This window comes from Theropithecus gelada, chromosome 1 (assembly GCF_003255815.1).
Source record: "Theropithecus gelada isolate Dixy chromosome 1, Tgel_1.0, whole genome shotgun sequence".
NCBI classification, from domain to species: domain Eukaryota; kingdom Metazoa; phylum Chordata; class Mammalia; order Primates; family Cercopithecidae; genus Theropithecus; species Theropithecus gelada.
In genome coordinates, this window is record NC_037668.1 from 48,448,209 (window position 1) to 48,462,277 (window position 14,069).

The 14,069-nt window shown below is 39.7% G+C and overlaps 1 protein-coding gene across 5 annotated transcripts in view; it reads right to left on the minus strand.

Annotated features, from left to right (window-relative positions):
• The window catches only part of EIF4G3 (eukaryotic translation initiation factor 4 gamma 3), a 379,715-nt gene that overhangs the window by 67,612 nt on the left and 298,034 nt on the right, over positions 1 to 14,069 (minus strand). For 3 of the 5 annotated variants that reach the window (XM_025384551.1, XM_025384552.1, XM_025384553.1), the window contains 2 exons: positions 13,439 to 13,558; positions 5,712 to 5,882 (listed from right to left, as the gene is read on the minus strand). In XM_025384551.1, coding sequence (XP_025240336.1) covers positions 5,712 to 5,882; positions 13,439 to 13,558 — 291 coding nt within the window. Of the gene's footprint in view, positions 1 to 5,711; positions 5,883 to 12,223; positions 12,335 to 13,438; positions 13,559 to 14,069 lie in introns of all 5 variants that reach the window. The other 2 variants (XM_025384549.1, XM_025384544.1) reach the window with 1 other exon arrangement.

Genomic DNA, 14,069 nt, shown 5'->3' on the forward strand with positions numbered 1-14,069 from the left:
AAAAAAAAAAAAAAAAAAAAGAAAGATGGAAAAAAATACGAAAACTATAAATCACTGATGAAGGAAATCGAAGAGGGCTCAAATAAATGAAGATATATATCATGTTCATGTATTAAAAGATTCATTATTGTCAAGATGTCAGTTTTCCCCAAAGTGATCTACAGATATATCATAATCCAAATCCTAATAGGGCCTTTTGTTTTGTTTCGGGTAGAAAACAAGGAACTGATTCTACAATTTATATGAAAAGATACACACACACACACACACACACACAAAACCCTAGAAGAGCCTAAACAATTTTGAAGAAAAAAAAGAAGTTGGAGAATTGAATTCACACAACCAGATTTCAAAACTTTCTATATAAAGACAGAGTGGTGTTGGCCAGAGGACAGACATAGCTTGATGAAGAATGTAGAGTCTAGAAATAGATGCACACATATATGATGAACTGATTTTTAACAAAGATGCCAAAACATTTCAATGGAGAAAGGATAATCTTTTCAACAAATGGTGCTGTAACAGCTGGACATCCACAAGAAAGGGGAGAAAAACAACCCTGACCTATTATCTTGTACCTTGTACAAAACTCAACAAAAATTGGATCACAAAACTAAATGTGAAACCTAAAACTATACTAGAAGACAACACAGTAGAAAAACGTTGTTTTCTTGGGTTTATGCAAATATTTCTTAGATATGACAGCAAAAGCACAATCATGAATGAAAAGGTTAATTCAGTATTATCAAAATTAGAAACAAGCTGGGTACAGTGGCTCATGCCTATAATCCCAGTATTTTAAGAGGCTGGGGTGGGTGGACTATTCGAGCCCAGGAGTTTGAGACCAGCCTGGGCAACATGGCAAAACCCTGTCCCTATAAAAAATACAAAAATTAGCTGAGTACGGTGGCACGCACCTGTAGTCCCAGCTACCTGGGAGGTTTAGGTGGGAGGACTGCCTGAGCCAGGGGAGGCTGAGGTTACAGTGAGCTGTGATTGTGCCACTGTACTCCAGTCTGGGCAACAAAGTGGGGCTATGTCTCAAAAATAAATAAATAAATAAATAAATAAAAATAAAAACAACTGCTCTGTGAAAGACACTGCTGAAAGAGTGAAAAGAGGCTGGGTGCAGTGGCTCATGCCTATAATCTCAGCTCTTTGGAAGGCAGATTGCTTGAGCTCAGGAGTTTCAAGACCAGCCTGGGCAACATGGCGAAACCCCATTGCTACAAAAAATACAAAAATCAGCTGGATGTGTAGTAAGCACCTGTAGTTCTAGTTGTGGGGCTGAGGCAGGAGGATCGCTTGAGCCTGGGAGTTCAAGGCTTCAGTGAGCTGAGATCATGCCTCTGCACTCCAGCATGGGTAACAAAGGGAGACTCTGTCTCCAAAAAAAAAATTACATACATACATACACACACACACACACACACACACACACACACACACAAAATCATTTATTAGCTAAGCTACAGGAGTTCATGCCTGTAATCTCAACACTTTGGGAGGCCAAGGCAGGAGGATTGCAGGAGGCCAAGAGTTCAAGACCAGTTTGGGCAACACTGCCTCTAAAAAATTTTTAGGCCAGGCGCAATGGCTCACACCTGTAATCCCAGCATTTTGGGAGGTGAAGGAAGGCGGATCACTTGAGGTCAGGAGTTCCAGACTAGCCTGGTCAACATGTGAAACCCTGTCTCTATTAAAAATACAAAAAAATTAGCCGGGCGTGGTGGGGTATGCCTGTAGTCCCAGCTACTTGGGAGGCTGAGGCTGGAGAATCATTTGAACCCAGGAGGCGGAGGTTGCAGTGAGCTGAGATCGCATCACTGTACTCTAGCCTGGGCGATGCAGCGAGACTCCGTCTCAAAAAAAATAAATAAATAAATAAAAAATTGTGGCCGGGCGCGGTGGCTCAAGCCTGTAATCCCAGCACTTTGGGAGGCCGAGACGGGCGGATCACGAGGTCAGGAGATTGAGACCATCCTGGCTAACATGGTGAAACCCCGTCTCTACTAAAAATACAAAAAACTAGCCGGGCGTGGTGGCGGGCGCCTGTAGTCCCAGCTACTCGGAGGCTGAGGCAGGAGAATGGCCTGAACCTGGGAGGCGGAGCTTGCAGTGAGCCGAGATCGCGCCACTGCACTCCAGCCTGGGTGACACAGCGCGAGACTCCGTCTCAAAAAAAAAAAAAAAAAAAAAAAAAGTAACAAATTAGCCAGGTATGGTGGTCCATGCCTATAGTCTCAGCTACTTGGGAGGCTGAGGTGGGAGCCTAGGAGGTTGAAGCTTCAGCGAGACACCATTGTGCTACTGCACTCCAGCCTGGGCAATAGATTAAGACCCTCTTTCAAAAAAAAAAAAAAAAAGCCTGAGATGGTAGCTCGTGACCAGCCTGGGCAACAGAATGAGACCTGGTCTCTACAAAAAAATTAGCCAGGCATTGTGGCACATGCCTGCAGTCCCAGATACTTGAGAAGCTGAGGAGGGAGGATCGCTTGAGCCCAGCAGATCAAGGCTGCAGTGAGCTGTGATAGTGCCACTGCACTTCAGCCCTGGTGACAGAGTGAAACCCTGTCTCACAAAAAAAAAAAAAAAAAAATCATTTCACTGTAACTAAATATCTAGTTGATGTCCACTAAATTTTGTGTTAGGTACAAATGAAGCACAAAGCAGTTATTGCCTTCCACAGAATCAAAATCTAGTTGCAGGGACAATACATTTAAAAACGAAGTGATAAAGCAAGTACTAGGGTTGATTAGAGACCAGAAAGGGGAATAGTTTAGGTACATGAGGTCAGAGGCACTGGATTAGTCAAGGAATGCCTTTAGAAGGAAATGAGGGCCGGGGGTGGTGGCTCACGCCTGTAATCCCACACTTTTGGAGGCCGAGGTGGGCAGATCACCAGTTCAGGTGATAGAGACCATCCTGGCTAACATGGTGAAACCCGGTCTCCACTAAAAATACAAAAAGTTAGCCAGGCGTGGAGGCACATGCCTGTAATACCAACTACTTGGGAGGCTGAGGCAGGAGAATCGCTTGAACCCAGGAGGCAGAGGCTGCAATGAGCCAGGATCGCACCATTGCACTCCAGGCTGGATGACAGAGCGAGAGAGAGACTCCATCTTAAAAGAAAAAAAAAAAAGAAGGAAATGATAATTGGGCCAGATAATAAAGGATAGAAAGAGCTGGCTAAAGGGAAGAAAAAAAAATAAAGTAGATATTTGATGAAAGAGAAAACACTTTAGGAAGGAATTGTTAATGAGGATTTTCTGGCCTGCTAATTGAGAGAACACGCTGGAAATATCAGAAGACTAGCCTTCTCTGGTTGTGAGTGAAAAAGACATATTGAACGCTAGGTTAAAAAGCTCGAATGGAAAGACAAAAATCAGTGTTTCAGGTAGATGACTCAGGCAGCCTCAGTAGAAATGTTGTTAACAGAGGAGAAAGAAGAAAGAGAATGCAGGGAATCCTAGGGGTAGAAGCCCAGACATGTCCTGAGGCAATGATTTCCTAGAAATGCTTCAAGAAGATGAGAATAAGGTCATCGACAGGTCGTTCATAATGCTGATTTAAATGATTTAATATAGTAGTAGGAACATAAGGGAAGGCAACAAATCAAGTCCATATTTAAAAGAAAGTGTCAAGAAAAAGAAGGTTGTACTGGCTCTGTAAAGGAATTTTAATAATTCTCCATTGGATTTCTTTTATCTACTTACTAAAGAAAACCTATTAATTAATGCTACCTCATATCAAGATAATTATTCTGTTTCTGAAATAAGACTTAATAATGGAGAGAACTCTGTTATAAACAAGCAGATTACAAGTTATAACAACTGGACTATTCTTTTATGACGCTTGACAACTTTTGAAGCTTTAGTTTCCTCATATGGAAAAAAAGGGTAACATCTATTTCCTCATTATAGGTACAGTAAGAATTTAATAAAGTAAGGCATTAATCCAAGTGCCTTAAATACACCTTCATTGTCAATTATGAAGATCCAGTAGGAAGTTTTAACTATCTTCATACAGGCCATTTAGGCCCATTATCATTAAGCATTTCTCAGGGAGATTGGAGAGAGGGACAAAGAAGGCTTTTTTTTTTTTCCCCCCTCCAAAAAAGGTTGAGATATGTTGAAATGGAGAGAAATGTAGGGACTTGATCTCAGCAATGTGAAGAAGGATGTCCTTAGGAACCCTGTGGCAAATGTTTGGGGATAATCACTACAGAGATAAACAAAAGCAAGCCGCCAATTACAGTTTGACAGCACGGCTAGTTGACGGATTGCTTCCTCTTCATCTCTGTTTTGTATTAACTACTCTGTGGGTTCGCTTATTTACTGAACAATTATTTACTGAGAATTTACTCTCTCGAACGGTGGTCCCCAACCTTTTGGCACTAGGAACTGGTTTTGTGGAAGGCAATTTTTCCACAGACCAGGGTTGGGGATGGGGTTGCGGGGGGAAGAGGAACGTGGTTTTTGGGATAAAATTATTCTACCTCAGATCATCAGGTATTAGTTAGATTCTCATAAGGAGCGTGCAGCCTAGATCGCTTGCATGTACAGTTCACTCCTATGAGAATCTAGGGCTGCCACTGATCTGACAGGAGGTGGAGCTCAGGTGGTAATGCTCTTTTGCCACCACTCACCTCCTGCTGTGTGGCCCAGTTACCAACAGGCCACCGACTGGTACTAGGGGTTGGGGATCCCCTGTTCTCTGAGGTTACGTGATGGAACTGAATCAGAACGATATCTAAGGCCCATCTCCGCTCTCAGGGACATCATCATACTGAGCACTTAACCAAGCTCCAGGAACCATGCCAAATGGTTTATATTATTTCATTCAATCTTAACACTGGCCCTATGAGGCACTCAATGTTTGTAACTTCATTTTATAGTTGAGATTAAGAACCTGCCTAACAGAGTCAGGATTCTGCCTCCAGACCTGGAACTTTGAACTGCTACACTTAACTGTTCATGGTGAGAGAAAAGATATATAAGGAATCAAGATGCTCAAAAGTTAGTAGGTGATCTGTGATGCTTAGCTCTGGTACAAGTGTGAATTTTAAGAGACTCCAGTTTTGGTGCTTAGAAGCAAAAACATCTGAAGTCGCAGAGGTAACCTGGGGATAGGAATTGACATTGTGTATAAAGCAAAAGATGAATAAAGGCTTTATATAATCTGACACATAAAAATTAATTTTGTGTCAATAAAATAAATCCATTCAATTTATCCTCATAATTCTGAGGGCAGGATATGCATAAAAAGATTCAAAGAATTAAATTTTATTCCAAAAGCCTTCAAAACAAGATGAGTTTCTAAATTCTAGCTTATTGGCAATGAAGGCCTGACAAAGAACATAAAGCAATGTAATAATTAGGATAAATAGGATAAAGAGACTCAATCACTGAGAATCTAAAAATGCATTTTAAAGAAAAGCAAATATTAACCTAAGCCTGAATTATGTAAGTCTATGACACATGAAACCTCTAGACCTGGAAACTATTCTGAAAAAACACACAAAAAGCAATTTCAAGAGAAAACAGTAGGTTGTCTGGCATCCATAATGGCTTTTAGAATAATTCTTTTAATAGAAAAACATTATAAAAAGTCTTAAACTGATTATCTCTACAAACATTAGCAAAGCAAAATAAGTTTAAACAAAATCAACATAATTTCAAAACAATGTCAGGATATGCTTTTGTTCTCACCTGGGTTTTAATGTTTTCGGGATCATCGGCTTGGCTGTCTCGTTTTTGGCTGGGCTTCCAGGCATTTTCTGCCTTTTTTAGGTGTACATCTTCTTTTACAGAAACTGTGATAATCTTTCTGGGTTCTCTTCTTTGGCCAGGTTGAGATCTTCGTGGTCCAACATTCAACAACTAGGACAAGAATATTACAGCTATTCAGAGTACTTGCAATTTATTGTCTTTGCTGTGCTGTTCAAGTCAAGCCTGATGACCACACCAAGCAACGCTAGACACTCAAGCTGGATGTAATCTTTTTGCGGGGTAAAAAAACAACCTCAGAAGACCATCAATGTAATATTCTCCATCACTACAATTTTTGAACAAGAGGCCTTTTTGAACAAGATGTTTGACAAAGCTGTTACTTCTAATGAGAAAGATTACTTCTAACTGAAGCTTTATCTTTTATTAGTTGCATAACTGTGGACTGGTCACTTCAATAATTACAAAAATTCAAAGGTAGTTATCATCACAGTTACAAATCTGCTAAAATTGCATTTCTACAATCCCAGGGTAAAATGCAAATATAACATCAACACTAAGCCTTACTGTAGATCATAAAATATTCCACTTGATATGTTGGGTCAGAAATACTAAAATAAACTCATTATATATCATCGATGAGAGTCAAACTAAATTACTCCCTGAAAAAAAAATGTCTTCCTTTTATTTGTCAGCTCTGTTCCTGCTGGATTCCCACTATACTCTTGTGTTAAAACCAAAGTATGTTGCCATGTTATACTGCCAGCACACTAAGTAGAGATAACAGAGTAAGTTAAAAGTTGCATTTTGTGTATCAAAACATTCATAACAATTACCATCTTAAATGCTTGGAAATAATTTTTCAAGGTTAAACATTTGGGTTGATACTAAGCTCTGCTACCTTCAAGCAGACCTGCTGCACGTTGACAACCTTTACTTTTTCTGATATATCATTCTTTTAGTGCTGAGCAAATATTGCCATCAGATTTTTTTTTTTTCTTTCTGAGTTGTACTGAAGGGCTAGCCATTAGATTTCAAGAGAATAAAAACTTCATACAAAGCACACATACATGAGAATCATTCCTCACTTAAGGCCCCAATGCTGCCCTTTTGAATTCATAAAACACTTCAGAGAAAGAAGTACAGACTTTAATGTCATTTATTATATAAAAAGGCAGTTTCTAGGAGATACACAGTCTGGGGCCTAAGCTGCTAAGCTCAAACACCTTTACACATCAATCATTCTCAGAATTATTCCTTTATGCTTCACCATCTGCTCCAATTAGAAATGGTAGTTATCAAGAATGCATCAGGATCAAAAGTTAGAGTTTCTGCAAAATTTCACACCAATCTTGTCAAATGCACCCAGCTAAGGATACAGTACTGATGATATCTCAGACTATTTGATAAACATCAAAAACAAAACACACACACACACACAAAAACAGGTCAGATAAACCCAGAGGTATGAGACACATGGTATAACTGAAAGGAAATAAAGATCATCAGATTGGAAAAATGCCAAAAGGGAACAGTTGTTAAACCAGACAGTACTACTATAAGAACATAAATTGTAACTGAAACTTTAATATAGTAGCCCAGACAAAACAATTCTGTTAGAAAAATGTAGCAATCAGTCGGGCGCGGTGGCTCAAGCCTGTAATCCCAGCACTTTGGGAGGCCAAGACGGGTGGATCACGAGGTCAGGAGATCGAGACCATCCTGGCTAACATGGTGAAACCCCGTCTCTACTAAAAAATACAAAAAACTAGCCGGGCGTGGTGGCGGGCGCCTGTAGTCTCAGCTACTCGGGAGGCTGAGGCAGGAGAATGGCATAAACCTGGGAGGCGGAGCTTGCAGTGAGCTGAGATCTGGCCACTGCAGTCCAACCTGGGCGATACAGCAAGACTCGGTCTCAAAAAAAAAAAAAAAAAGAAAAAGAAAAATGTAGCAATCAAGTAATGCCTGATTTTTATAATTCAGGTTCTATTCTGTTGACTTATGTAGATTAATAACTTATTAAATGGTTGGCTAAACCTCAGGTAAACAATTATATCACAAGATATTTAATTTAATCCATGCATTTGTACATAAACATTGCCAAGAACAAATGTTTCTGGATGTAATGAAAGGAAATTATGTCAAAATCAAGTAAGAGCCAAAGATGAACATTAGGAGACAAAGTCAGAAAATGCCCATTTCCAAACCCTACTGCAAACACCAATAATAAATGTGCCTTGAGATTTGAATCTGGAAAATGGCAATACGATTTATTCCACACCTCTTTACCTGCTCCAAGACAAATATGTGTGAGTCTCAAATGAGCAACACAGAGATGTGAGAAAGTAACAATAATGCTTCAAAGGAAAAAAAGCTTTGAAAAGCTAACTGATAAATTGTTAGTCCAGGATAAAATAGTTAAAATTAAAACCCAGGTGAAAACACCCATGAAAAATTTTAAAATTATAATTGTATCTCTGGTTATAACTAAGATAAAGACACTGTTCTCAAATACTTATCTAGGTATTTTGAGTCCTTAATACATCTACTATACTTACAAATTCTTAGTATGTTCAATTAATCAATCTCTAATGTGCCCATATTTACACTCTGAGAATGAATTCACTGTTTGGAATAGCAATGCCTGGAAAACTGTGGTGTAGTGAACTTAGGAGACAAAAGAATCAGACTCTAGAGAGTACAAATCTGCTATGTATGAGCAAAGTCACTGTAGGCAAGTCTCTTAGTTTTGTTAAGGTTTTTCATGTATACAATGCCAGCCCTACCTAAAAATGTGATTATAGGATATAAACTATGTAAAAGGACCTTAAAAACTATGTTATCGTCAATACCAAAGGATCAAAAGGAACTTTTAAAAAAGTGATATATAAACGTAAACATTTCATGTCCCTTTTTGTGTGTGAAAAACTTAATACAGATAATCAAATTTTTGGTATCCTTCAGAAGTAGCAACAGATGATGAATGATTTATATACTAAACACACAAAAAATCTAGGATCCTGTGCTAAAAGTTATGGGCTACACAAAAAGAAATGACACCTGGTTTCTTTCTTTGAAAGACGGTACTTTAAGGAACTTTAAGATATAATGTGCTCAAGGTCCACAATGTCAAAACTAAAAATGTCAAAATCTGGGGTTGATTAGTGAGCCATTTTCTTTTTTCAGGCGATATTAAAGTTTGAATTTTTTACCCACTGTCAGTTTTCAAAAAGGTATTAAGAAATTATACCCATCTCTGTTTTGCAATTTAATATACATCATTCCTATCTTATTCGGAGACTGTAACCTTAAATTCCACTGCTTACCTGGATAATCAAAGAAAATAGAATCAATATGCACTTACATTTTTAAAGAAGGAAGACAATCAAGTATTCCTTTAAAGAAAGGTTTTACTCCTAGAATTTTTCTTTGCTCCTAGGATTTTTATGATTGATCAGTTTATCTCAAAAGTTAGTTAAAATAACTATAAATGGCAAATTACTTGTCTAGGTCCAATGCTCCTCTTAAGATATATTTTTTGGAGTGCTTTCTGTGATGTCCACAAAAAGACTACAAAGACAACTGATGAGTAATTTTATTTTATTTTTTTAAATTTTTTATTTTTTGGGACGGAGTCTTGCTCTGTTGCCCAGGAGGGAGTGCAGTGGCACGATCTTGGCTCACTGCAAGCTCCGCTTCCCAGGTTCACGCCATTCTCCTGCCTCAGCTTCCCGAGTAGCTGGGACTACAGGCGTCCACCACCACGCCCGGCTAATTTTTCGTATTTTTAGTGGAGATGGGGTTTCACCGTGTTAGCCAGGATGGTCTCGATCTCCTGGCCTCGTGATCCACCCGCCTCAGCCTCCCAAAGTGCTGGGATTACAGGCGTGAACCACCGCCGCCCCGCCCGTAATTTTATTTTAAAAATAACTAAAGACATGCTATTTCGTGGTAATTTCTAACAGATACGCACTTTACTATCCAGTGAAGGACACTTAGGTTTGAAAACTACGTAGCTGCATATGACATTTTAAAATCATTAGCATGCATTAAAAATATTTTATAGTAAGTCTGTTGCAGCAGTTTTTGTGGTTTTTTTTTTTTTTTTTTAGACAGTCTTGCTCTGTCACCCAGGCTGGAGTGCAGTGGCGTGATCTTGGCTCACTACAGCCTCTGTCTCCTGGGTTCAAGCGATTCTTGTGCCTCAGCCTTCTGCATAGCTGGGATTACAGACATGTAATCCCAGGCTAATTTTTGTATTTTTTTTTTTTTGGTATTTTTTTAAATTTTTTATATTTTTGTAATTTTGTATTTTTGTATTTTTAGTAGACACAGGGCTTCGCCATGTTGGCCAGACTGGGCTCGAACTCCTGGCATCATGTGATCTGCCCACCTCAGCCTCCCAAAGTGCTGAGATTACAGGCGTGAGCCACCGTACCTAGCCTGTTGCAGAAAAGTTTGTATTAGAAGTCATGGCTAATTAAGATAATAATGGGGCATACCACATAGATTTTAATATTATTAGGTGATAATTAATTATAAGATAATTTGGAGAACTAGAAAAAGTTATTTGAAGTATGGAATCAGAAACTGCAAAGAGTAGGGGAGTAGGGCTGTTGCTTTTTTCCAAACAGCATTATTTTTGTTACTGTTTTTTTGAGACAGAGCCCCGCTCTGTTGCCCAGGCTGGAGTGCAGTGGTGCGATCTTGGCTCACTGCAGCCTCTGTCTCCAACTTCTGCTTCCCAGGCTCAGGCAATCCTCCCACCTCAGTCTCTCAAGTACCTGGTACTACAGGTGTGTGCCGTCATGCCTGGCAAATTTTTGTATTTTTTGTAGGGACAGGATTTCACCATGTTGCCCAGGTTGGTCTTGAACTCCTGGACTCAAGCGATCTACCCGCTTTGGCCTCCCAAAGTGCTGGGATTACAGGCATGAGCCACTGTGCCTGGCCATTTTTGTTTCTTTATATGTTGATATTTATGTCCTGTGACATTCCCATCTGTATCTATATCAATATACCAAGGTAAGCTGGGCACATTAAGTGGAGAATGTCTGTTATCTAGGAGACAGGCTGGAAGAATAACTTGCCTTAAGGCTTAACATATCAACATTACCCTGAGAGATCAAAATTTCACTTAAAAACTAGCTTCTGACATAGAACAAAACTGCTTAATAAAAGTAAATTAAATAATTAAAGTTGACACTTTTGGAGCTACTACAAATTCTAGATAATGCCTCACTTCTAGTCACATTACTTTGAATGTACCAGAATAACTCACTGATCTCACATATGTAGGTATACAGAGGAGTGGTATACACTGTGATAAAGTTACTTTTAAAAATTATTTTCTATTTTCAATAATTTAAAAGAGACGTCACTTATTCTAAACTCACAATATTTCCTTTTTGTTATAACTAGTTATTAGCAAACAATGACTAGCAAGCTGGTAGTGAAAAGTGACAATATACATTGGAAGAGGATTTATACATTTTGTGAGCCACCTATCAACAAAATTGGGCAATATGATAATAACCACAGATGCTATTATCCACAGAATATTCAAAACAGCATCAACATTATTTCAAATATTTGGCAAAACAAAGATATAAACCAAAACCAAAACGAACAATAATACAAATAAAAATTTCAACATTAAAAAAGGAAATAATATTGAAAAAAAGGTATAAAATGGTTTCCAGAAAGCTGCTTTCTAAGACGTGCTGGTGAGGTAACTCAAGATTTAAAAAAATTTTAATTTAGTATTTCCTGAAAATAGATAAATGTGTGAGAAACAGAGTATCTCACATACACAGGTCTCTAAAATGGTGATGGTAATGACTCAATAAACAGTATGCTTCAAATTCAGGTGGTTTTCAGTAGTTTTTACAAAGTCTACAACACACTGTAGGCATTCAAGTACATTCTATCACTGTTTGGTTGCAGGAAAATAATCAAATAATTTAAATATCTACAAAGTGACATTTGTTGTCAGACAATGTAGTCTTAATTCAAAGCAGGTTTCAAAAGTTGCCATTTCAGAAATAAAAAGGTGATGGAGAAACAAAAAGCGTCACCTTACATAAAATGAAGTAACAGGGTGATCTGCAAATGTACATCAAACCCCAAGCTCCTCCAGAATGTTAGATGTATTGCTCTCTATGCCATTCTAACTTGGGGAAAAGAGGTATTCAACATCGTTGGCAACTTTCCCCATGCTTTCTGAATTCTACAAAGCATGGAGTAGGCAGAGTCTGCCGAATCTTGCACAGTGCAGTGCCCCAGCATAACTCCACTGGTGATGCCACTTCCACCGCTGAAGAGCCTGCCACTGGAGGTGTAACAGCAATCTGCAGTTTACCGATACTGTACTCTTTTGTACTTGTCATTTGTTCAAATTTTGACTTAACAATCAATAGTAAATAAAAAGAGCGTAACAGAAAATATTGTAACACCAGAGACTATTATTACAAAAAACAAAGTGTTCAGCGCACCCCTAGAGGCAGGCTCTTCACGGGTGGGTGTGACATCGCCAGCGGAGGGCAAGTTGGGGCTTTGCTCTGTTCCAGAATTGGCAATCCATGCCTGCTCTGCACTTTGCAAATCTGTAGAAACAAAGACAAGACATGATCATTAGCTGAATGTCATCAGAGATCTCCAGTATATCAGGACACCTCAAAACAAAACAGGAATCTTATCAAGGTTGGCACTCTCTCTATATATTTTTTTTCAGAGACAGGGTCTTGCTTTGTTGCCCAGACTGGAGTGCAGTGGCATGATCATGGCTCATTGCAGCCTGGACCTCCTGTTCTTGTTTTGTCAGCCAGACTGGAGTACAGTTGCATGATCATGGCTCACTGTAGCCTGGACCTCCTGGGGTCAAGTAATCCTCCCACCTCAGTCTCCCGAGTAGCCAGGACTAGGACTATAAGCATGCGCCAGCATGCCTGGCCTATTTTATTTCTTTTCTTTTCTTTTTTTTTTTGTGGTAGAGACAGGGTCTCTCTTTTTTTTTTTTTTTTTTGGTTGAGACGGAGTCTTGCTCTGTCGCCCAGGCTGGAGTGCAGTGGCCGGATCTCAGCTCACTGCAAGCTCCGCCTCCCAGGTTTACGCCATTCTCCTGCCTCAGCCTCCCGAGTAGCTGGGACTACAGGCGCCCGCCACCTCGCCCGGCTAGTTTTTTGTATTTTTTTAGTAGAGACGGGGTTTCACTGTGTTAGCCAGGATGGTCTCGATCTCCTGACCTCGTGATCCGCTCGTCTCGGCCTCCCAAAGTGCTGGGATTACAGGCTTGAGCCACCGCGCCCGGCCCGAGACAGGGTCTCTCTTAGTTGCCAGGCTGGTTCTGAACTCCTGACCTCAGGTGATCCTCCTGCCTTGACCCCACAAAGTGCTAGCATTACAGGCCTGAGCCACCATCCCCGGCCATGGTTGGCACTATTTTTAAACCTATTTGCAGGTCACCTCAATTGAAAAAATGGGGGAAAAAAAAATCAAGACCAAATTAATGCAGACTAGCTTCTGTCAAGTAAAAACAACTCAAGTGTATTCTTTATTTGCTTTAATATGAGTATGGAAAGGATAGTCTTTGCCTCTTCTTCTTCTTGACTAGAATCAGCGAACAAAAGCTGCTGTCTTGCCGTGAGGTAGGATTTCATGGAGTCTGTGCCAGTATCTAACTAAGTGAGTTGTAGGGAACTTGCACTTACAGGCACGCCTCTTCCACCAGGTGTCTGCCTTCCAAAATCAGCAAAGGCTGGTGTAAAGTCTGGTCCTCGAGGCAAAATCCGAGGATCCAGAGTTCGCATTGGCAATTTGGGTTGGTTGATCTGCATGAAGAAGCAAAAGAAAGCTTAATACATGTTCCAGAGCATTCCCTGCCACAAAAGATAACAAAAAGTTTGACTGAAAGGTTACATCAGCTTAAACGGTAAGCACACGGTAAGCATCAGCTTTGGAACCAGCAGAAGCCCAACCTCATCCATGGCAGGTTCTCCTGGGCTATCCTTAGAGCCATTAGGCTAAAACAATGGTTTTCCGACACCCTGAGAATGATTTAGGCCTTAAATTTCCAAGTAGGGGCTATACATAATCAGTAGAGATTGGCTCACTAGATACTGAGGACCAACTGAAAGGCACAAGACATTTTGAGATCCTCTACGCTAGCGTCAAATTTTAGAAATAAAAAAAAAATATTCACCAGGACATAGAGCACTTGCCTATAGGAATCCTGCTACTGCTCATTTTAGTTTTGATGCTGTAGACTTATGGTTAGTAAAGAATGTATTATGAGTGGACAATAAGTCTTAAAGGAGATATGTTTAATGGGTGATGATTCAT